This window comes from Platalea leucorodia (assembly GCF_965183815.1).
Source record: "Platalea leucorodia genome assembly, chromosome: 7".
In the NCBI taxonomy this organism is placed as follows: domain Eukaryota; kingdom Metazoa; phylum Chordata; class Aves; order Pelecaniformes; family Threskiornithidae; genus Platalea; species Platalea leucorodia.
In genome coordinates this window covers 4,723,556-4,748,007 of record NC_138829.1, presented here as the reverse complement: position 1 = coordinate 4,748,007, position 24,452 = coordinate 4,723,556, and the positions used below count along the sequence as shown (strand labels likewise).

The 24,452-nt window shown below is 51.2% G+C and overlaps 1 protein-coding gene across 4 annotated transcripts in view; it reads right to left on the bottom strand.

Annotated features, from left to right (window-relative positions):
- SAMD4A (sterile alpha motif domain containing 4A) overlaps positions 1 to 24,452 on the bottom strand; it is a gene marked incomplete at its 5' end in the record, with an annotated part of 103,731 nt that overhangs the window by 12,714 nt on the left and 66,565 nt on the right. For 2 of the 4 annotated variants that reach the window (XM_082316614.1, XM_082316613.1), the window contains 3 exons: positions 1,320 to 1,406; positions 2,064 to 2,173; positions 7,690 to 7,953. In XM_082316614.1, coding sequence (XP_082172740.1) covers positions 1,320 to 1,406; positions 2,064 to 2,173; positions 7,690 to 7,953 — 461 coding nt within the window. The remainder of the gene's footprint in view (positions 1 to 1,319; positions 1,407 to 2,063; positions 2,174 to 7,689; positions 7,954 to 24,452) is intronic. The other 2 variants (XM_082316616.1, XM_082316615.1) reach the window with 1 other exon arrangement.

The window sequence follows — 24,452 nt, the reverse complement described above, 5'->3', positions numbered from 1 at the left end:
AGCCCCAGCAAAGTGGGACACGGTCACAGCCCCACCGCCCAAACCCACCCCACGAGGGCTCAGATGCAGTCCCTGCCACTTATCCTGTATTTTACAGCGTGCGTGGCTGGTTGTGTCAGCTGAACCGGGCTTAAGCTCCCGCACCGCGCCAGTCAATCAATACCATATTTCAAAACCCAGGCGGAGAAGCGGGGGAAGAGGCTGTGCAATTGCCTGGAAAACACATTGCCGAAGCAAGCTCAATCCAGTGGGCTGTCTCTCAGATTTAATAGTTATTATTAATACACGGAGGTAAATACGGCTTTATTAGCTCCTGCCATACTCCGAGTACAATCCCATATTATAAATAAATAGTGAAGCAGTGAGCTAACGAAAACACCAATAAATAGCAACACACCGCATAAGTATTTAAAAGCCCCTAGCAGGAGGCTCTGCAAGTTGCTGTTTGAAGCCGGTGCAATTAAATATAATATAATATTGCAATAACAAATAGCAAGAGGTTGGGTGGGCTGCTCCCAGCCAGTCTGTGGTGCTGGTGCTTCTCTGACAGCCATTTCTGCAGAGTTTCAGCTTTTGTCGAAGGGACAAAGAAGTTTTTATTTGTTCTCCTTGGAAATTCAAGTTGCTGTTCAGGCACTGACGTGGGTGTCTGGCTTTTTATCTGGGGACAGATTGCCCGTATGATGCTCCAGAAAAGCGCAGCGGCCCTTGACCTGACACACACTGGGAAATCCTATTTCTTTGGGGGGATGGAGAGGTAGGGGCAGGGCTTGGGGGTCCCTGTAAGCACTGCTGCACATGGAGGGGTCTCTAGAGAGGGACAGCGGCATCGAGATGGGAGAGTTAACCCGGCGGCCAAGGGATAACCAGGGGTTAAAGGCTTTGCCCAGCTGGTTCTCCAGTGGGAGAGAGGACCGTGGCGGCTGGTGTGGCTAGAGCTGGTCCTGCACCACGGCTCAGCAGATGGGTGACCACCTTCCCACCAGTGTTGCTGGGATGGTGCCCTCCATCCCCTGGAGCTCAGGTGCTTCCGAGCACCCTGGAGCTGGGCAGGGCTTGTACCAGTGCTGCAGGGTATATCCATCCTAGCTGCCTGAGTGCCAGAGACGGATTAGGACCCACTCTGCAAAATACAGTCCCAAATAAAACCTGCATCTGGTGCAGAAGTGTTTGAGACACCACTCAGATGCGGTGAAGCCAGCAACAGATTTCTCTGCAAAAGATCCCAACAACATGCGTAACCGAAGAGTTCTTCACCCCAGAATTAATTCCTGGCTTCTTGAAAAAGACAAAATACAAAAGTGGTTGCGATTACTTACCCTTTCTAAAGATTTGAGCAGGTTTTGTCTTTCTTTTAGCTTTTGGATACTGATGACTATTTTGTGTCTTGCGCCTTTGGTAACGTTCTGCAAAAAACCAGCACAAAACCTGGCGTTAACATTTCCACAGGACAGCCTGGTCAGCCCAAATCTTTCCTCCCCTAAATGAAAAGGGCTGCTATAAATTAATCAAATTTCTGAGTGCAGGGATTAGCGGGGGACATGATAGAAGATCACTTAGAGACTTGCTGAAGATAACAGGTCTCCAGCTAGTCTGTCCCTCCCTGGTATATCTCAAACAGTGAAAGCAAAGGTGCTGCCCGACCCTCTTCGCCCCGAGGATAATGCAGAGGTCAATCTGAAAGCGGGGACATTTTCAAAGGTTAACAAGGCAATCGGCCACCAAAGCCTCACTGACTTTAAAGGAGTTGGGTACTGCAGACTGTGCCCCTGAAACTCCTAAACTTAATCCCAACGGGACAAAAACCCAAGCGCAGCTCCCAGTGATGGGACTCTCATGCTGGGACTCCAGTAAGAAATCTGGGACAAAGCCATTTTCAGGTACAACATGGGTTTTTTTCACCCCCCAAGACCCAATTTTCCTTTCTCTGCTTGCTCTCCAACCACCTGTGGGCAAAATGTCTTCCACGTGAAGACGTAAAAAGAGGCGTTGGAGGTGTCTCATCTACCAACTGCATGAGTCGGGACCGTGGCTGATTCCTTTACGACTGATGTGGGACGTACTTGTGCCTCGAGCTGGCATTCGGTGAGGGCCATCATCTCCTCGTACGTCATCTGCGAGAAGAGGGCGGCATACTTGTGCAGCCGGAGGCTCTTCAGCCAGGCTGGGACATCTGCAGCACAAAGGTAAGGAGATGAGAGCTCCCATTGAGCTCCTGACACCGCTTAACCACGCGCGATATAGCATCAACAGCAACATAAGGAGCTGATCAGGTGCCATCCACCACCCCACCGGTGCTTCAGACACCTTACTGAACTTCACGGACCTTTTGGAGGACGTAGTGCTATGGGTATGGATGGTAGGAGGAACCAGCCCGCAGATGAGGGCACGTCCTCAGAGGCTGGGTTTCTGCGGCTGAGCTGCCGCGAATTAGCCACAGGGAGCCGGCGTCGTGCCACTGCATGGGCAAGCTCCTCGCTGCCCTTTTCCAGAGAACGCGGGAACCACTGAAGCTTACAGTGTGCTCGAGATTAGGACGAGCAAATGGCTGTTTTGCAGATGGCAGACACTGATTTATGGTGTGAAGGAAGATGGTATGTGCTGAAAATTTAAACGGCCACTTAAAAGAGAAATAAAGAGATTTTGTTTTGAGCACGGAAAAATTATGTGCCATCAAAGATGGTCTCACAACCTGCTTCAGAAGGGTGACCTGGGACCTCAAAACGCACTGACTGAAATGACTTCTTCCTTCCCACTCATTATCTGCAGTGTAGCACCTCTGTGCCTGGCTGGGTGGGTACCCAAAAATACTTTTATCCTCCTGACATCAATGTGGTTTCACAGGGAGGGGGATCCTTCCTCTGCAACATGCAAAACCCCACCAGACCCCATGATGGGGTGTTCTCCACGAAGAAGCCTCCCCCACTCCAGCCTGCTCAGTAGCTACTGGGTGTTTTGCAGGTTTGGGGGGCCCACGGTGACACCCCACGAGGCCGGGGGTGGCCCTGCAGATATCTGTGCTGCAGCACACTACCGTGCCCGTGATGATGCTTTTGCTTTGCATCCTAAAGGCTTCAAATGCTGTGCCAAATCAGGACCTGCTTTATTTAGCACCTACAACCCAACAATAGCTCTGCCTTAGCCTACTGAGCTCACGCGCTCTGCTCCCAGCAATACCCTTGTCTGTTAGTCCTTGTCCCCTTCCCCACAGCGAGGCACCCGGGAGCCCCGTCTCAACCCGCACCGGGTGCAGTAACAGCGAAAAACCAACGTTTCAGCCCCAAACAGCACAACCCCCTCCACCTTGAATGGAGAGAGCAGGTGGAGGCTCGGGAAATGTCTCTTTGGGGGCTAAATACAAATTAACAGCAACATCTCCCCTGTCTTTGATCATTCCCGAGTTGATGTGAGGGGTATGTGTCAAGCGGGTGATGGACCTCACGTCCCACGGCAGGTAGGGGCTGACGGCGCAGGAGAGCCCGAGGGGAAGGAGCGATGGCTGGCAGCGAGGCTGTGCTGATGGGGTTCCTCTGCCCAACGTGCCCACCCGGTGGGGAGGAGGAATGGGGGCTTGCAACGTTTTTGGGAGGGATTTCTATCCACTATATGCTTCTGCTGCCAGGCTGGGGCTGCTGTGGGGGCTGGCGTTCTGCTCACCATCCCCGAGGCCAGCATGAGGACAACCTTCGTGGCCAAGTCCAATAACCTTCATTAACATAGCCAACCTCAAAGGTTTTCTAGGTTGATCCGACTGCAAAGTGTGAGGCCAGATTTGCTTCGGAAAGGGATGAGATGACACGAGGAGGACAGTCCCACTGCTGGGACATCCCGTGGTAGGAGTGGTCTCTGTCCAGAAAGCCCCACACTGCTGACTGCCAGATGCAAGTTAAGGATCGTCACAGACCTCTTCCCGAACCAACGCCTTGTCGCTGGAGGGGACAGGGCAGGAAGGACTCTGGTAGGCAATTCCTACACCTGCCAGCAGTCTCCTGCTGCCCGCTGCCACAGCTGACCCCAAACCCCACTTGCATCCAAGCAGAGGATGCAAACAGCCCCAAAATGATGCGTTTTGCTCGCGCTCTCCGTCCTCTGACACACATCAGGATTCGCGTTTCAATGAAATTCCTCAAATGCTGCACAGAAGGAGATCAACCCCACACCAAAGATGGGGGCAAAGCAGTTACCAAGTACGGATGGGCTGAACTTTGCCATTTTCCAAAAGTACCGACATGCAAAAGTCCTAAAACCTGCTGCCGGAGGCCTCTTAAACCTATCTTCTGTTTAAAAAAATTAAAAGCTATTAGCAGAAAGCCCTCTGTTTCCAGCATGGGACTGGCAGGCTTGAATCTCAACATCATTTTAACACAAAATCACGCCATTTTAGTGATGACACATTAGAAGCCTACCTGATCCCGTGTCCCCTGGGGACATCTGTCTTTGGCGCACGTCCGTGCCGCTGGTAAAGCCAACGGGGATACTTTCAGAAGAGAGATGTAACTTCATATAGACATTAAACCCTGCAGAAAACCTATCTTTAACCTTTGCAGAGGGTCAGAGTGCAGAAGCAGCTCTTCTTTCCCTTTGCATCAACCTCCCTGGACCACCTCCTAATTTTGGGGAGCTAAGACGGTTCCAGAGCCCCGTTGCCAGCAGGGACGGCAATCGCGGGAGCGGGGTGGGGAGAAGGAGCCAGCCCAGCACACGGAGGGATGGTGGTGGGGCTTTCCCCCTTCTCACTGGGAAGAGACAACCAGGAGATGCAAGGTCATCTAAGGCAATTTCACGGTCCTTGGAAAGCCAAACTCCCTAACGCTCCCCACGGAGCAGTGAGCCGCCCGCCCACGGAGCTATTCGTTAATCACCGATTACCAGCAGCTAATTGCAAAGTCATGGCACGGCTGTCAAAAACACTGCGTCTGATGTGAGTAGCAAAATGAGGACTTCCATGCTGCTCACATACATCGTCCCCTACGTGTATTAAACGCCGCAGTTCGGCCAGCACACGTCTATCTGGGTGCTGGCATGGAAATTTAGAAGGAAAACAATTTCCCTGCCATATATATATATATATATATACAGGCCAATATATACATAGGATGTCTTCAGAAGTGCCCTTATGGCACACCATGCTAAGCCATGGACGTACTCACGGCAGAAACCCCCAGCTCTACCCGAACCCTCCTCCCGGTGCGCCCCAAGCTGTGCCCTGGGAAGGGAAGGACAGACAGATGGACAGGCTCCACAGGGAAGGAAGCGTCCGCGTCTTCCCCTGGAGAAGCCAGGGGCTGGGGAAAGAGCCAAAGGGCACTTTTCCTTCAGCGTGAAGATGGATGGAGAGAAATAGGTGACATTAGGGGAGATGAACTGCTAAGCCTCATCGGACGGTGGTCTGTCGCGGGTCCGGTTTCCCCACGACCCTCCTGGATGCCGTGGAGGGTGTTAAAGAAGGAGCAAGCTGAGCGGAGATGCGGGTGACACCAAGCCACAGGAGCCTGCAGGCGCTCGGGGAGACGTGGCTGTAATTCAGAGAAGGGACTTGGCAAACCGAGCAACCGGTCTGGATGAAATAAGATGCAACCCAATAAAAATGCACAAAAAGTTGTGCGCTTCTGTAGGAACAAGAAACGGCACGAAGTGAGAGCAGGGAACGGGCAGTACTGTTTTTTGCGGGAAAGCTGTGGGGATACAACGGGTCTTACGCAGCCCGCGGGGATGTGTGATCTGAGGATGATGAGCTATACAGCCACAGGAACGCTGTCTGTATGGCGAGCAAGTCTCTGTTCGGCTCCCGAGTCCAGTTTTGGGCAACGCACCTTCAATAAAATACGGACTTTCTGGAAGAAACCCAGCGGAGAGAAGCAAGAACAACCCCAAGTTTAGAAAACACCATCTGGGAAAAAACTGGATTGGTTCAGTCTGAAGAAAATACAGCGGAGGGGGGAGGACGCGACAGTCGTCGACACCAGAGGCTGTAGACATCTGTTTCGCACGTCCCCGGACAGCGGGACAAAAGCAAACCGGCTGACTCAGCAATGGGGGGAATCAGGTTTGGGTGTTTGCAAACCTTCCTCCAAAGAAGGAGGATGCTCGGGAAGGGATGGCCCGAGGAAGGGCAGCCGTCTCCCCTGGCAGGGCCGCGTGCAGCAGCAACGGGCTGTCTTAATATGTGGAGTTTATTTAATTGATTATTGCTCGTAGACAGCCTGGGCAATAGCACCTTTGGGTTTTGCAGATTTGGCCATACGGATCGATTGCATTGCACTGGAGAGTTTCTACCCACGCAGGTCCCGGAGCTGCAGCTGTGGATCACAGGGAGCCAAGCTCCCCGCGGTCTCCTCCCCAGTCCCATCAGCAGCAACCTGGATAAACGTAATATTAAATAGACCCCTCTGCCCCACCAGCTCCTGAAAAGGGTCTCCTTGATCTGACAGACTGCAGGATCTGTCAGAAGGCATGGAAAGCCTTAGAGACCCTTCATGTTGATGGCAGCTTAGTCTTCAACATGCTCACGGTGATCCCTCCGAGCCTGCCTGCCTCCCTGGCTGCGCTACCCGATTAGGTGTTCGTTAGCAAGCGGAGCCACTTGAGAAGCAAAGCCCGGCTCTGCGAGGCCATCACGCTCAGAAAACTCTCCTGTCACATCTACAGCCCACCGCCCTCACCCCAGAGCAACGCGACGGTGCAAAGCGCAGCCAGGGAGCGGGCTGAGCCCCCGGCATCCATCCCACGGGGGAACCGTCAAGGGGTTTTTCATGCATTTATTTCATGCACATCAAAGTCACACAGTGCCAAGTCAAACACAATTCCACGTTACAGAGATTTATACGTATCTAGATTTGTCTGTAATTAGAATAAAATCAGACCTTGTGAGTACTTAGAAAATATGATTGTTTCCTTATTCTGTTACATCGTCAGTCTTTACACAACAGAGATGCTTTGCATTAATGAAAACTGCAGTTGTTTAAATCAGTCTCTGATAGCTGCAGGTTCATTTTCAGTCATTTTGTCTGTTCACTGGAATATATAGTCTATGTGTTTGCCCAGTTTTTATCTATTTATTCTTCTACAGCCTGAAGTTTACTCTCCATCTTTAACTGCAGCAACAGGGTTTCGTTTCTGCCTTGTTTACCAACAGGATCACATGTATTTATCGCTAAGAGTCTGTGTGGAATGCAGGTGTAATGGGAAAAACAACTAAAACACACAGGATAAATTCACTGCAAACAAGTATCCTAAACCAAAACCTCCCCAAATACTTGGTGGGTACCAAACACTGCAATGGTAAATCACAGGTGGCTTGCTAAACCTATGCTAAGCTATATTTCACCATAATAAAAAAAAAAAAAAAGGAAAGATAAAAGAGCACCACTCGCAGCCAAAAGCCACAGGCTATGGAAAAAATCCAGCTTTTTGGAAAGCTGGCATCTTGCATGATTTTGGGGCATAACCAGCCCACGGGCACCCAACTGTAAGACATGAGATCAGGACCAGCCGCTGCTTAAAAGAAAACCTAACGTATTGCCCTAAACCTAAATTCCTAAGCCGGGAAGAAACGCTGGAAGGCCCCATTTGGTTACAAGAACTCTTGCCCAAAACCGCCAACCGAGCCCCGCGCTGCCGGGAAAACGGCTTTTCCCCTCCTGCCTCTGGGTGCTGGAGGGGGGGGAAGGCGTCTGGTTTTTCACTCACCTTTCATCCCACTCCCTTCCTCCTGGAATGTGTTACGAGCGGAAGGCTGATCTTCTAAATGTTCACTCCCACCACTTCCCGAAGAGGCTACACTGCTTTGTGGAGACAGGGGGGCATGATCGGAAGGGATGCACTGGGGTCCTCTAGCTCGTAAGTCCTCATGAGACATCCATCCATGTCCTAGAGGTTGGTTTGGCACATTCATGGGTGGGGTAAGGGACACAGAGCGTTTCAAAGGGCTGTGGTGTGTCTGGCCTGAGAGAACTGAAAAAAAAATAAAATCAAAGAGGTTATTCCCCCCTCGCGGCCCGGGATGCAGCAGAGTCCCCCGAAAAAAAAATTCAATGAAATCATAAAATGCGTGGTGGTTGGCCACGGTGCCTCGCTGATGGCTTCGTGGTGCCCGCGGCTACCTGAACCCTACCCTGGGTTCTCAGCTTTGCCTCCCAGGAAGCAAAGGGGATGGGAGTACCTGCAAGGAGATGGGGTTACATGAGCTATGTTGAGTTGCTTAAGGAAAGGTGTTGCGTGGATTGCATCTCTAGGGGAAAAAAAAGAAAAAATGAAGCAGCTCTGGAGGTTTTCCCCGTGCGGAGTCACGTACCGACAGCAAACCTGAGCACGGGACTGTGCTGGGTGCTTGGCTGCTGCCTCTCATCAACCCCGGAGCCCGGGCGGTCGTCTCCCTTGCAGGGAAGGCACCGCTGCTGTTGCAGGGGTAATGGAAATTTTTAAGCGACTACACTGAGGCCATGAAACTCGCCCCGCTAAAATCATCCGGACCCGTATCTTTCTGGGAAAGGCATAAAAATCCCCAGGATGGGAATGTCCTCACGCAGACCCAGGGGAAGCTTCTCTGTCTCTCCCTTTGGGTCAGGACTTGGCTTACGCCCCGAAGCACGAGCATTTACACATCTGCCTGACGTCATCGTGGAGGTACTTATCATCCATAGAAATGGCTAAGCCTTCTGGAGCCCTCCCAGGATCTTGGGCTCAGCCGAGCATCCCGGCTCAGCCACCCATCAGGTGCGCTTCCAAGCGCACGCCTCTTAACCCTCTGCAAAACAAACACCCAAAGCACTGGTGAAAATACACCCACGACAAAGAGGTGAAGCTGAGTCCTCTCAAAAAATCACCTTTGGAAAGCTTTGGATTTGTTTTTCCATGTGCTTCTATTTCCTGGCTGAAATTTTAATACCACCAAGTTAAATTTGTTTTTAATGGTTTTAACACCACTAGGAAAAGAGCGATACACCAGCTCCTGTGATTTGGAGTTATTTCTCAAGAAAGGCTTTACGACGGGTGGGTATTTACTTGCCTTTCAGTCAAGTAGAGAAATATGTCTTATGTATGCTAAAGTATTAAAACCCCAAATCTTAGATTTTCTGGCACTATTGGTAGAAGTGTCACAACCTGAATAGATTTTTAAATACAATTTTTACTGAAAGGTCTCCAATTTTTTACTGCTCTTCTTCTATACTGTCTCATTCATTTTTAGTTACCTCCTTAAAGATTTAGAAATCTTCTTCTCAGGTCTGTTGGTTAGTAGGGGAAATACATGGTATTTAGAGGAAAAGACGGATATGGACAAACTATCTTTGTTTCCTGTAATGAAAAATATATGAAAAGATTGGTCTGTTGGTTTAACAGAATTCCAATTCCATCAGTCACAAAGTCACTAAACTGTTGGTTAAACCATAAATACAGTTAAAGTATTTTAATGTACAGATTTAGGATGTAAAATACTTGTTTAATGTTTTATTGCAGTTACTCTCAATGAAATCAGTTGAACTTCATGGGGGCTGTTTCCTGATAACTGAGACCAAAAAAATCTCTGGATTTAGCCGTGGCTCAGCCGACTCGTGTCTCATCAGCCGCTGGGATAACCGTGACAAATTCTGGATCCAGCGCTACGAGAAGGGCTCTTCTGGTCTGCATCAAACCCAAGCCAACGCTGCTACTTGCAACGTGCCCCTGGGTACAGATGTGGGGTTCACATCGCGATGGCTAACAAAACACCTGCACTGGGCGGTTAACTAGGACTCATTTCTAGAGACGAGCGCAAATTCTGCAGAAAGACACTAATTTCTCAGAATTAGCGGCTGTAAGCATCATTGCAGGGCAGACGAAATGAAAAGCAGATTTTCCGCTCCGGGGAAATCTGAGGGCAGAGGGGTTGAAATGACCTTCCAGCCCATATGAAACTGAAGCAAAGACTTTTCAATTTGTCTTTCAAAATCAAATTTCTTAACTCCGTACAAAACCTGGGGGAAATTCATCATTCTTGTTGCTTTTCCTCCTAAAGCACCAAAGCACTAAAGCTCCCTAACCCCCTTTTTTGCCTTGGTAGGAGTTCATCAAAACCACTCACGGCTCCTCCACATCTTATTTCCAAATAGAAACGAGTCTTGGTGGAAAACCCCCAGCCAGGTGTACCATGCTGTAAAAGTTAAGCCAGGTTTAATTCCCAGCTAAAGCCTGGGGGAAAACGTACCATCAAAGCCATCTCTGCTGACCAGAAGCGGAATGAAAATGAGCAAGTAGCGGGGTTATAAAAGGAGGGGAGAGAAAAACGCCAGAGCTCGTTTGCATTTATTAAGCACCTGTAAAAAGCAGCTGGTGCCACACACAGCTGACGGATGAGGCCAAAAGCCTGTGGATTTCTGCAATGTCTAAATTGTTCCTATTTCTGAAAGCGTTTTCTTCTACCAGCACATAACACTAACACCACGCTGCGCAGGGAAGCAAGGGAATGGCTTATGGTGAAGAATTTGTTCCCTTCCCATTAAGTAACTACAGAAACATCTTCCAGAAGACTCCCGGCAGGAAAGGATGTCAATGAGGACCTGGGACTGTCTTCAGAGCAGCGTTACGGTTCCTAAAGTTGTGGTGCATCCTGATGGGGAAATAAATGGAATTAAGAAGGTCTTGGCCAAGCTATTTCAGATCTTGGCTTTGCAATTGTACCCCAAAAGCAGCACCGTAAGGGGGCCCTGGAAACATCACATCACCCTCCCAGGAGAAAAATATTTAGCATTAAAAAGAAAAAATGGGGGGAAATACAGGACAAAAGCGATAAATCAGTTGAAATGCATCACCGGGGCTGAGCATCGCAGCGGCACAGCCCAGAGCCCCTTCCGTGCCTGCTGCCCCCCGCCACGGTTGCATGGCCGGGGGGAGAAGCCACCCCAAAGCTGTTGTAGGAAAACCTCTGGTTTAGGAAATATTTGTGCCCTTTGAATGAATGAGAGGTGCAGGGGAATGGGCAAGGAGGACAGGAGCTAATTGCCCCCTTTTAGGAGGCAAAGGGCTGCTCCGTTAGTGCTCCCTCTTACGGGGTGTATGCAGCAGCTGATACCCTGCAGCGTTTAAGCCATCCTCTCCCCACCAAAATCTTGCAAACAAGAGGGTATTTTTGGCTTAAATCCAGCCCAGATTCCTTCCTGAGCAGCAATACCCTTGCAAACTGCTGCTCTTCCATCTTAATTTTACGTCCCCTAATTAGAAGCCAGTGTCGGCTGGAGGAGAAATAATGAACTCCGCAGGATGGCCAGGAACAATTAGAAATCATCCAGTGCAACATATAAAAATTAGTTCCACTTCTTTCCCTGAGATAACGCAAGGCCAGAGTCCGACAGACCACGTTTTACCAAACCGCAAGCATTTTTACTGAACTATGAGTCAATTCACACCATCTCATGAGATGCAGTAGGGATAATTCCTCTGCAAAGGATGCTCCAAGCAGAAAAGTCACCAGCTCTTTGAAGCCACCCCAGCTACTCTTGGTACCAGACAGATTATTTAAGAGCTCTTAGCACTGGCCTAACTTTAGGCTCTGCTTAAGCCTTTCGGGCTGTAACAGACACTGGTGAGCAGCATGGTTTCTTGCAATTCCTCTTACCAGTTTCCATCAGCACTCAGGCTTAAAAATGCTGCGAATCCCAGGACGGCACCCGCCTGGCGAGCACACACCTCTCCCTCTTTTAATTTGTAACCCTCAGAAAGGGAATTAATAAATGTGCGTATTTATCAATGCTGCTGCTTGTCCTCATGTCCTTAGTTTCTTGAAATAAGAGGACCTATTTCACGATTTTCAAAGTGTCAGTTTAGTGTAGGTCCTTCCCTGCTTTTGACAATCCTGTGTGGTTTTTGGATGGCCCAAGGTGAACCCAGGGCTGCCGACGGCCGAGCTGGGACAAGTCACTTATTCAGTCTCTTGCTAAAATAAATGGTCCACGTGTGCTTTAACTTCAGCAGGAGAAAACCAAGTGTGAGTTTATAACCTTAGCCTCAAGCCTCTTTTTTTTTTTTTTTTATTACAAAAATATTAAGCTTTAATTTAAAAAGGAAATCTAATATATTCTTCTAGGGTAAGATAAGCTTCCAGGAGGCTGCCAGAGGCACGCCTGCCTTTCTGAGCACCGCAGCGGTGCGAGCCGGATGAACAAAGAGAGGAAACCACCGCTCCGAAGTGCAAGCCACGCTGGCACACGGATCCCCTACAACTTGCAAGCGTGCCCCACTTCTGGTTTAGAAGTGTTTTCCTGCCCGCCGCAGGCTCACTCAGGCGGTGCGAGAGCCATCCGCTCCCCAGGGATCCACTCTGCAAAGGCACTGCCTGGTCCTGCTCCTTCCACCCGCGTATCCGATGGGACGGGGGCCAGAGCGGATCACGGTCCTCCCCGTGATAAGTGGGCTGGTATCGCCTCTTTGCTCCACCACCGCGGCTCTGAATGGCCGTAGGGGTTGTGCTCAGCCCAGGCCAGACAGTGTTTCCTAGCAAAAAAGCTCCTCGTGGCCTCCAGATCGGGGTCAGCTGCAACCCAGCAGATGCTGCTAAATATAATGCCTTTGAGATGAGCTTGGGATGTTTTGCATCCTAGGGAAAAACGTGACAGATAACCTTGAGCCAACAGTGCTGAGATGTATAAGGTGTTGCTGAAGCACTCTCAGGCTTCAAACCAAGCTCAGCTTAATATTCCCAATGGAAAAAAATTAAGAGGATGGAGAAGGAGTGATGGCGACGATACAACTGTCCCGGTGTGCAGGGGTCCCCATCGCAGGAGGCAGATGCGGACCACGTTGCCGCAGGGATGGAGCAGCGAGGAGCATCCCTGCGGGGCCACCACCTCCCCCGGCAAAACCGGCTTTATCAGGGACCAAACACTGGCTGGGCTGGCAGGCACAGCAACATGCCTAGAGAAATTCTGAGGCTGCAAGTGCTTTCCCTGTGAAGCCCTGAGTTTTGGATTTTTTTTTCTCTCTCTTCCTTTTCAAAGTGGTGCTGCCTATTTTGGTAGGCAAGGGCTAAATTCAAGAGGGTTTTTGTTCACTGAAGACCATGTGGAACAGCGTCAGACATTTGTGTTGTGGTTTCTCAGGGTTTTGGGCCAATTTTTCAGCCTGAGAAGGAAAAAGCCACCCATTCCTGTAATTAGAGCCAAGGAACTGGGCTCTGCAGGCAGACCTTCCTCCAAGCAGCGTGCGACGGCCGACGAGGCGCTTGCTTTCCTGCTGCCCCGCGCACCCTTCACTAAACCTGGCTTAAAGCGCTGCAAAAGTCCTTGAGAAGACGCACGCAGGGCTGATGTGAGCATTTCCAAGAGCCAGACCCACTGCTGGGTACAGAGGCACGTTCAGACCGTCTCCGGTCCCCGTCTGCCCTCCGCCGCTGCACGGTCCCCACCGGGTCCCTGACCCCCAGAGGACTCTTCCAACAACCTCACAACCCTTTATACCAGCGCACAGTCCATACAGCGATTACAATTCAGAATAATGTCCTCCCTATGGCTGGAGAAAGGAAAAAGTGCTGCAAGGTGCATGCTGAATTCTTTGGGAGATGAGGTTTTTTTTCGGTTTTAGTCTAAAAATGGCACTTCTTGGCTGCAAAGCTGGTTATGGTGCATCCTCAGGCAGTGCCTGATCATGTACAATTCCTTTTCTGGTCTGTAGGCACCCGGAGCAGCAGCTTGACCCCAATTTGCTGTAGGAAGCTGGGATGTTTTTAATCTTGTCTCTTGTGCAGCCCGGAGGCACCCCCACGGAGGGGGAATACTGAGCAGCTCCCGCAATCCCCCTCGCCAAGTTCAACCTGGTCCTTTCCTCCGCCTCCCCCTTGCTACCCCGGTCACGAAGCACCGTCCCCTCCAGGAAGGCTCCTCCGCGCTGGCAGACCAACGCTCGCGGCTTTTCCAGCGTTTTTGTGCCGAGGACCCTTGGAAACAGCCGCCGGTGGGTCACGCTGCCCGGCTGGCACCCAGCCTCCTTCCTGGGCACCTCATTCACCCGCTCTCCACGCTGCTGCAGGCAGCTCTAGCGTGGCCGAAGCAGAACCTGATGGAACATTTTTCGGCTCAACATCCCCTAACCCTTGGAGCTTTTTCTTTGTGCCTTTTTTTTTTTTTTTCTCTCCCTGCATTTTGTGGCTGTGATTTTAACTGTGTTTGTACGGTGCCGGATAAACCACGGCCTTGCTTCTGAATCAGGCGCTGCTATAAGCCATGGGGGTTGAAACCAAGGGTCCTAAATGCAAGCAGCCACTGGGCAGTTGTGTGCATTAGGAAAAAAAAGATATAAGCAGAGTGCTGCCTCAAGCAGAGAAATTAGGAAGAAGCATAGACTGCAGAAAAGCCTGTCAAGCGAACTTTTTTTAAAAAATGACGTTTTTAAACACAGTTTCCTGTTCAAGAAACTGGACAGAGAAACAATAACCCGTTTGTTGCTGCTCTCTCCAAGCAGCGCATGTGAGGCCCCATCCAGGCTCAGCTGGGGAAGGGGACGTCTCTGCTGACCGCAGAGGGTTTTGCGAGGCCCTGCGTGGCACGAGCACACGTGGATCCAGTGTTTGGCTCCGGCAGGAATTGCTATTATTGTTATTTACTCATTTGTGTGGCAGCGGGAGCGGGGCTGCATCTAAAGATGTGTAAACGCAGCTCTTGGTGGCTTCGGCAATCCAACGGGATGCGTTTCTGGAAGGAAGCCCAGCTCGTCTCGCCGTGGAGCAGGAGCTCGGGAGCTGCTTTTGAGGTCCTTGCGTGGGGCTTCCCACCAGAGCATCTGGCAAGATGGGAGCAAGACAGAGCAGGTGTGAATCCCCACCGCGATTTAACTCGCAGACAAAAGGACGCAGGAAACGGCGTCCGCGTCGGGAGGTGGGAATCGGTGTTGGGGATGGAGGATTAGAGGCTCGTTGCAAGAAGGCGCTGCCCTAAACGCTCTGAGCTCCAGGCCAATAGACGTGGTTTCCCTCATACATTTATACACAAACCACAGAAGAAACAGCGTTCGCCCCTGGGGAATCCCGGTCCGTTAATAACAACTGCTGTGCTGAATCAAGCCTCCTTAATTATCCCAGAATTCACTGATTTTTTGCTATGAGCTCCCAGGGGAAATTCTTCCCCTGCTCACAGATAAAGCCAGATAAACAGCGTTGGGATGCAGAAACTCTCCTTCCTATGGTCCTTTTCCACCCAGAAGAGATGTCCGAGAGCATCTGCTCAAGCAGCAGCCAGCGCTGCCCACTGCCTCCACCAGCTGCTAATAAGACCCCTGGTCTGAGGAGCATCTGCCTGCCGAGACCGCCAACAGCATCAGCGTCTACCACTCGTTACACTTCAGGTGGAGAAACCCCTCTATCACTTACAATGATTTCAGGAGGCCAAGCGAGAAGACGTACATCCTTTACGTAGCAATATGCAACCTGTGGGAAACTGGGAGTAAGAAAAGAAGGGTCTAAAGCCAGTTGAGTGGAAGGGGTGAATGCGAAACCTCTGGAATTGCCCCAAGAAACTGGGATCCAATGATGCCTAAAGAGTCATTAAAAATCTGTGGAGTGAGGGCAGGGAGACAGCACGCCTTTAGGGGTGACAAAATACAGGAGGATAACGTGCGTCTTATGTGATGTGCAGTCATTACCCAACCATCATCAGGGAAATTTCACACGGAAAGAAACAGGACTTTGCTACAGCACTGTAGCCTTTTCCATCCTCACCGACTTATTTGGGATTTTCTCCTCCCTCGTCTCTTTTTACCTACTTTCACTCATTCAAAAAAGCCATTTAGTCCTCCTCTCTTGGAGGCACCATGGCCTGGATTTCGCAAGACAAATTCCTCTGCATTTCAGCCTTATCGGCTTCCTCTGGCCTCCAGCTCTCGGAGGCTCGCACGCCCCGTCCCGAGCACCCTCCGTCTGGGCTGGTGAGGTCTTATTCCTTCTCCTCTATCTTCTTCTTCCTAGACAACAAAATCTTACCAGCTCCAGAAGAGCAGAAAAGCCTGTTGGGTCTCCGAGGCCAGCGAGGGGCAAGTGCAGTATCCAGTTCCCCATATGAGAAGATGCAAAAGACACTGCCCAGCAGGGACACCTCATGATTCCCTGTATTGCCCCAAATACCGAGCTCCGCCACGCTCCCCAACAGCAATGGGATCGCCACGGCTGCTATCGTAACACATGTATTCAATTCTCTCCCGTTATTGCTGCAAATTAACTCAGCTCAGCTTTCCACCTCCTCTACATACCGACAGCATATGCATCCTAAAAATCTGCCCTCATCATCCTCCAAAACATTCCCGATTGCTCAGATATTGCCTTGCATTCGAGTTATGACACAGATCTCTGCGCCGGCTAACACGAGACTATATTGCTCAGCAAACGCGGGGGGACTATGGTTACAAGAAAACATCGAATGCAGAGCAACCAGTCTCGAATAAAATTGCATAACGAATGGGAACAGCAAAGTTGAGGGGGAAATAAAATTTAAAAAAAAAATCAGCTTCAAGGCTGCCAAAACCGAGCCATTGATTACAGCGCATTTGATCCATTTGCATGCAGAGAGCTTTGCTTTGGAGCCGAGATGGAAACAGAGTCTTAATATAGCTGGAGAGAAAATATCCTTCTTGCACTCTCCTAACTGCACTTTGATAGGAAGCAGCCACAGAGCAGATGGTGCCTATATATAATCACCAGACCTATTATCCCAGCCTCTTTTAGTAATTTGAAGGATGTGATAACCACAAGGAGAGCGGCAAATATTCCCCCTCCCTCCCTTCCCCCTGCTAAGAAAAATATCCCCCCCCCCCCCCCCCCCCCCAAAAAAGAGGAGGAAGCTATAATTATGGCAACGATTAAAAGAATTTCCAAATGAAGTAAATAACTATTTTGTGCACTGCTCCTTTAAACCAGAAGTCAAAAGTTAATTAAATAGCAGCATGTTACTGAGTCAGGAGAACACAGCAAGTCCCCGTGCAACGCCGCAGTCGGGAGGGAGACCGGAGTCGCTTCAGATGAATCCAAACCCCAGCACTCCCTTCCCTCCCCGCTGCCCTCCTGCCATTGCTCTGCAGCTGCTCTTTGATGGCAGGGGGAAAGAGAGCTCATCTGTCTCCACTGCCAGAGCCTAGAGTTGCACGGTTTCAAAGGATGAGCGATGGAGAGGCGATTCTCTCCGGGGGTTCTTGCCCCATGAAGATGCTCAGGAAAACATCACAAAAGTCATGTTTATGATGGTGCGAAGGAAGGCTGGGGAAAGGTGGTGTCAGGAGGCTGTTGTGGAAGAGCAAAAAAGGTTTTAGGGGGGCTTTGCATGCCTCTGCCAGCATGGAGCCTTCCTCCCCTTCTGCGGGTGCCTGCTGGGCACCCCAAAAGTGCCTGCTGGCAACTAGGAGCCCAGGGGTGAGTTGGTGAGAGCAAGCCCTAGCTGTAGGCAGCTGGAGGCATTACTCATCAGGCACTTTATGGACGTAAGTTAACAGGGGAGGCACCGAGGAGCATCCCCAGGTACCTGGCACCCAGTCGGTGCCCCCGGCCACACGCCGACAGTGGCTCTGGTGGTGACGCAAACTGCAGATGGCTTCCGTGTTGCTTCCAGGTCAGAAGCGTGATTCATTGGTGACAGGAATCCCAAGGACAGAAGGATAACGCACAAAACCATTGCTGCTGCTTCTTAATGCCCCTCCCCAAGGCACCCGGGTTGCGGTAAGGGAAGCGGAGGTGGCATCGGAGTCACAAGCTTCAAGCTCCCCCCACCCCAACCTACAGGTCGAGGATGGTGTCCTACCCCCCACTGCCAATGGAGAAGCAACTTGCTAACGGCTGTGCAATACCAGGGCACGCAGTCCCTGCCCTGAGCGCTTACGGTCGATGATTGCACCGGGATGTCACGAGTCGAGAGGGTGGGAGCGTCCAAGGGTGCTGCTGGAACAGAGGTTCCCAAATTAGGTGGCCTCATTCCAGCCAGGAAGCTGCGGAGCCATCGCTCAGTGCATAGGGTACGTGAATTTGGGAGTGGTGCCCTGTAAGACGTGTGGGCACACGCAAGGATCAAACCTTGCATACACCATGTTTGGAGATAGCAACGGAGCGGTCCCAGAGGATGCATGTGTGATATGCCCTCTTCAGGGAGGGATGGGCCCGTGCTCCCCCTCCTCTTCACCAGCCACCCAGACCAACCACCACCCCCTTCACCGCTTCCCTAACAACGGGGCTGTTTGCTAGGCCTACGGCAGGCCAGATTACGCAGATTATTTAAGTGCCTACAAGCATCATTTGGTGTCGCGAGGGCTGGTTTAGGAGCACCCGCGCGGGTCTGCACCTACCAGCAGCCAAAAGCAACCGGTGACATCCACGTGTGGTTATGTGCCACCCACGGTATCACCGTCTGCAAGTCATTGCTGAGCCCAGCCTCAACGTCTCCTCTCCTCTTTCCCTTTGGGACTGCAGCAGGACCCCTCCGCCTTTCGATGACATTTCTGCCTCCGAGCATCTTGGCTGATGAGGGGCGAGCAGAGGCAAGACCACGAGATCCAGCCCGCTGCCCACGTGAAAACCCACTCGCTGCAGCACGCTCGTGGGAAACGCGTTCGCTTCCCTGCCTACTCCCTCTGCTTGGCAAGCAGGTACCCATCACTCGCTCAACACCCTGCCTACAGCAGGATCGGCGCACAGCCCAAAAGCGCTGCCTGCTGTAGGCTGCACATATGCCCCCCGTCATCGCTGGCTCCCGCACGAGAGCAGAGCGGGCACGGCGGGGAGGACCCCATCTCCGTCTCTGGGCTGTCTGATGCCTGGGGTAACATCAGCTCTGCTTTGCTAACTGCATCCCCCCACAGCCATCCGCATCCCCCAAAGCCATCTGCATCCCCCAAAGCCATTCGCATCCCCCCAGAGCCAACCGCATCCCCCAGAGCCACTCACTGCAGGTAAGAAACTTCTTTTTCTGCCCCAAAGGCTGCGTGGCTCTGCATCCTCTACGACTGACGCTAACTGTGAACAGTAGGTCCCAGCTGAAGGGGAACAGGAGAGCCACCCTCCCAGACATTGGCCTGGGGGCAATATCCAAAGGCAAGCATTCGGCGAGGGCCGATGGGTTACTCTTTGTCACTGTATAAATCCCCCTCCCTTTTTTTTCCTTCCAGTGCAGAGCGTGGTCTTTGGGAAGACAACAGGCTGACTAGCTTCAATGACAGCCTAAGACCCCCATGGAGATGCACTGCAGGTGGGAGCTCAGCATCATGTTGCCCTTTGTCAGCCACCCCCCTTTTTGGCCAAAGACACAGAGAGAAGAGAGACCCTCTGGGAGCAAAGAGATGAAGGGAATGTGCCAAAACAGGCTCAAAGGAGGAACAGAAAATGCTGGGGCAGCTAAACTGAAGTCTCAAGGGTAGAACAGGTTCTGACCATTGCAAAAGTACAAGAGTCCATCAAGACACTTCAATACACTGGGTAAGGAAACACTGAACAGAGCAACATGGATGCTGAAAGGTGATAGACCAGAAGGTAGGGCCAGACCAACGTCCTGCCCAAAGTGTCTTCAAGCATCTTCACCTTGAGCCCTTGCGAGCAAGTGCACAGCAGAGATATGGAATCACATAATCATTTAGGTAAGATCATCCAGTCCAACCATTAACCCAGCACCGCCAAGCCCACCACTAAACCATGTCCCTAAGCACCACATCTCCCCGGCTTTTAAATACCTCCAGGGATGGGGATTCAACCCCTGCCCTGGGCAGCCTGTGCCAGGGCCTGACAGCCCTTTTGGGGAAGAAGTTTTTCCTAATATCCAACCTAAACCTGCCCTGGGGCAGCTTGAGGCCGTTCCCTCTCATCCTATCGCTTGTTACTTGGACTGTACGATAGGGCTGCCCTCATCTCCTCCCTTTAGACAACCCCGTTTTCCCAGCCTGTATCTTGCTGCTGCACACCTGGACCCCACAGACCCAGGTGAGCAATCTCCCTCCCTGCACCCAACCACCACCTCGGGGGCTGCCATGGTCCCAGGGCGGGATGGCTCACCTGGCCGCCCTGCTTGGAGACCAGGTCTGGGCAGCATGGGAGCTGGGCTGACGGTGGGATAAGCACATGCAGCTGGCCCATCAACTAAAAACATCCTGGCCAGCAGACCAGCTCATGGAGAATGGGCACAGCTTGCTCTGTTTTGATTTTGGACACCTCCCTGCTAACCAGAGGGTGAGGGACACGGCAAATGGAGCGGCTTCAACAGCAGGAAGGAACTTTGATTACAAAACACAGCTCTGCAGTGACCGCTCAAGAGCAGTAGCAGATTTTCCCCAGCACCGCTGACACCCCAAAAGGCCACTGCTCTTGTCCTCCACCACCGCTACCATCTCCGATGTTTGATGGCTTCCAGGCTGAGGGCAGGTGACCATTCATCTCCTTGCTTGCTGAGTGGTGGTCTGCAGAGCTGTGGACCAGATCTCCCAGGGACCAAGTGCTTTGAATTTGTAGAGGGGCCAGGAAATCTGTATCTGCTGTTCAGAGCTGGAGTAAAAGATTATGGTTGGACTAAAAGATCTTAAATGTCTTTTCCAACCGAAACGATTCTATGATTCTGTGTTGTCCCCGCTCTCAGTCCCATTTGCTGTTGCATTTGTGCATGTTCTGCACGGATTTGAGAAAATAACTCTGCTCACACGTTATCTTTTTATACGACGACTCTGTTTTTAAGCTACAAAATTAGCAAGATATTGTAGCGATGGGACTCTGGCAAAGTGGGTGACTCTTAGAAATGTTCTCCGACGGTTACCTGCAACCCTAGAGGGCATGAGCAAGGCAACAAATGCCCTCCTCTACCACCGCTGAAAAGCTCAAGTGTAACAAAGGCCAACGAGCTTTTCTCAGTCCATCAGTAAAAGAGGAAAAAAGCAAACATTAGAGGTGTCCCCACCTGGCAGGATGAGTGCCAGGGTGCCAAACCTCAGTACACAGCACGGCCAACTGAGGGACAAGTTTCTGAAGGCAATTCCCGAGTACAAAGCTAATCACCCCCTGGCATGAACGGCACATTTGTTTGCTTCCTGTTGTAACCTCATTAAGACTTTTGCACTCTTTATTTTTGAGCAAGCAAAACGGCACGTTTTGCTAACTTTGCACGGGAGGAAACGTGTCGCCCTGCCTAAGTCAAACATACGCTGAAGACACACAAACCCCTTCAGGTGTTGTTGCAAATCTACACAGAGGAGAGCATTGTACTTGCAAGCTGCCCATCAACCCAACACAAATCAGGGTGGTCCTGCGAGTTAAAACATGCAGTTATCCCATTATCAAGCTCAGTTTGGATACTGGGTATGACGACAGGGTCGTCTCCGGTGGTAGGCAGTGAGCTGTTGCACAACAGTGTAGGGGAGGACAACTCGGGAAACCCACACTCCGTTCATGACAAGTGCTTTCTTGGTGTCGTTTCTTCCACCTCAATTCCCCGATGACCTAGGGAAGAGCTCCACCATCTTGTTCATCTGCTCTCTCACTAGGGAGTCCATAACTGGGGCAAATGTAGGGAAAACCCAGCAAGCCACATCATGCACACACATGCCAACATACAATTTAGTAGCTGCAGATCTGCCTGTAGGGCAGTAGTTGGGATTGAGTCTCTTCTGAGAAGAAGCAACACAACAGAAAGCCTTTCCCAGGACAGCAGGGTCTCCACAAGCCGGGACTAGGCTTGCCCCAGAGCCAGCAGCCCCTGGTGGGATCTTCATACAAGAGTCCATGGGACGGTCTTTCCTCCTGCCACCAGCATCTCTACTTTTCTTGTGGTACGGGGAGTTTGGTCACCAGTACATCTTGCTGGTGCCACCTGAGCATGACTCTGAAACGTAAGCATTTCTCAAGAGCTGAAGGTGCAAGGGGAGAGCCATGAATCTGGACTGGCATGTATGGATGGAATTACGCTGATTTTTTCCTTCTCATCAGCTCTAGGACAAGATAAGACATTTTCTTTTTCAGGACAAGGAAGTTATATAGGTGAGTATTTCTCCTGCATTGCACTTGCTCGCTCTCCTTCTCTCTTTCCTTGTAGGCAAACGACATCAGATTTCTGGCAGAGACTCCCATGGGAAGGATGTAGCAGGTCTGAGCACCCGGCATCTTTCCCATTTGTGCTGAAGCGGAAGGGTGGCCGCAGACTGGCAAACAGCTTTGCTGGTCCAAGGACCTCTCTGTTCACTCATAGGGGAACCCGGGCAGCACAGCAACACTGAAATCCCAGCATCTCTCCTGTATGAACTCAGCCCCGGTGCCTGGGATTTCTGCTCTGCAGGATATTCCATAGCAAGGTCTCTGACTGTATCTATCCACCACTGACCTGTGATGCACACCATCACCTCGTCCCCTGGTGCCACCCACGCCATACCTCCAAGCACCGGTGCCACTCCAAGCGACCCAGGGTGCACACACCAGGGACACACTGGGTGCTCACCCACGGACAGGGCTGTGGAGCACCACCAGCCATGCACTCAGATACCACCATTACCAGTCCAGGGACCTCCTCCTCTTCTTGGAAGGACAGACAGGAGACAGACTCCTAGACCAACAAGGCTCCAGTAAGATCAAGCACTGCCTACCTTCTCCTGGGCCATCCCCTGCCAGAAAGAGCCTGCAACATCTGGCTCTTAATTCAAATATTTGGGGCAAGTTACTGTTGCTCCTGCAATAAAATCAAGAGCTTCTGCCCCTGGGCAGAGACTTGCCCCTGGGAACCTGCTCTCCACGGGGAGTTTAAGTGCCCTGGCGCTACACCAGGTGAGTGCATAGGAAAATCTCCCCATACGTTGATAAAAGAAGTAATAGTGTTATCCCCAGGTTATATACTGGGAGCAGAGGACCGAGACTCTTCCAGCAGATGCATGTCAGAGCCAGGAACCAATCCTTACCTCTTTAGCTGTGGTTCAACAGGCTTGCTATTGCCAACCGGAGTTGCTATCGCTCCTGCCAAACCTTGTGCTTTTCTTTTTCTTTCCTTGCTCGCAGACCTTACGGTCCAATTCAGACCGGTGTACCTGCACCCCACCTTCTCGGCACTGGACAAGCATATTTAACAGCAGACCCTCCTTCTCCTCTGCACATGTTCCCTTCTGAGCAGGCGGAAAACACAGGGTTAAGCTACGCTGTACTGCCATTTGACAACCAAAACCGGCATGCCATCAGATCATGCTCAGGTGGAACCAATTACACAGGGGAAAGGAAGGAGCCAGGAGCTCCTTGGTCTGCAGCTTTGAAAGCCAGCTGCTTTTTTCTGTCCTTTCAGAGTTTCCAGGCCCCGTCTCCACTGCAAAGGTGTTGTGCAACCCGGGCGTTTTGCAACCGCCGCCTGACTCGGCCGTGGAGCCGGGGCTCCGGGCTTTACCCTGTCCCACCGCGCCTGCAGCAGCTCTGGCCTCCTGCCCTCCTGCGCTCCCACGCCCACGCCGAGGCCACCTTTACTCCCAGAACACTAAAGCTTGGTTTAAAGTTGCAGCTCAAGCTTTGTGGGATGGGCTGAGAAAGCAGAGAGAAGCCATTATGGTGATGCAGTGGATGGGCATGAACTTTCATCTCTTCGGGTGAGTCCATACCCTCAGATCGCTCCAGACCCAAACGTGACGACGCTGGTCCCACTCCTGGATCACCATTACTGTGGTAAATCCAGAGTGATGCATTCAGAGCGCTCCAGACTTGCCCTGCAAAGGTTGGAGAACTCCAGCAACATCTCAAACCTTGGCTAACACCAGCCAGCACCGTTATGAGAGAGCTGGAGATGAACCAAGCCTGAACCAAGTCTCAAAGCCTGGGTCTAGGTCGAGTCAAAGACAAGGACAGCACAAAGCAAATCGTCACGTGAGCTTCACCTACCCATATTTAAACCCGACGCCGTAATAGTGTTACACCTAATTATGCCACAAAACCAGACGAAAGTACCTCGGGCAAGATCACCACGTTACTCCTCAGGGAAAGGCTTTGCCCCATTTTGGTGTCAGGAACAGGCGGTGCCTTGCGGGGCCGGGTCGGGGAAGGCTGTGCCCTGCAGGGTGTTGCTGGATTAAGCCCCTGCCCAGATAAACACCTCCAAGTAAGAGGGAGAATTTAAAAATAGTAACACTAAAACCTAAACAAACAGTAATGGTTTGAGGGCTTTGCTTTGGAATAAAAGATTAATGGATGCATTGATTGACTCAAGGGGCTGGGACAAAGGCTGACAGCCGTGTTTATTTTTTAGCATCTGTCTGTGGACTTACTGGGCTTGTGTCCGAGCAAATATTGCGTTAAGGAAGCTTATGAACTGACACATGAAGCTTGGTCGGGTTGTCTCCAGCTCAGGCCGCGGGCTGTCTGAACATGCTGCCACCAAAATACGCTAGCAGGAGTTACAACAGCTTAATATTTAGGAGCAGACTGGGCTGAAGATGTGTTCAGATGCTGCTGCAAAGCTACTCAGCCTTAGAAATACGTGTTGAACCCGGTGTGACGCTTGGGGAAAAGGTTTCCTGAATAT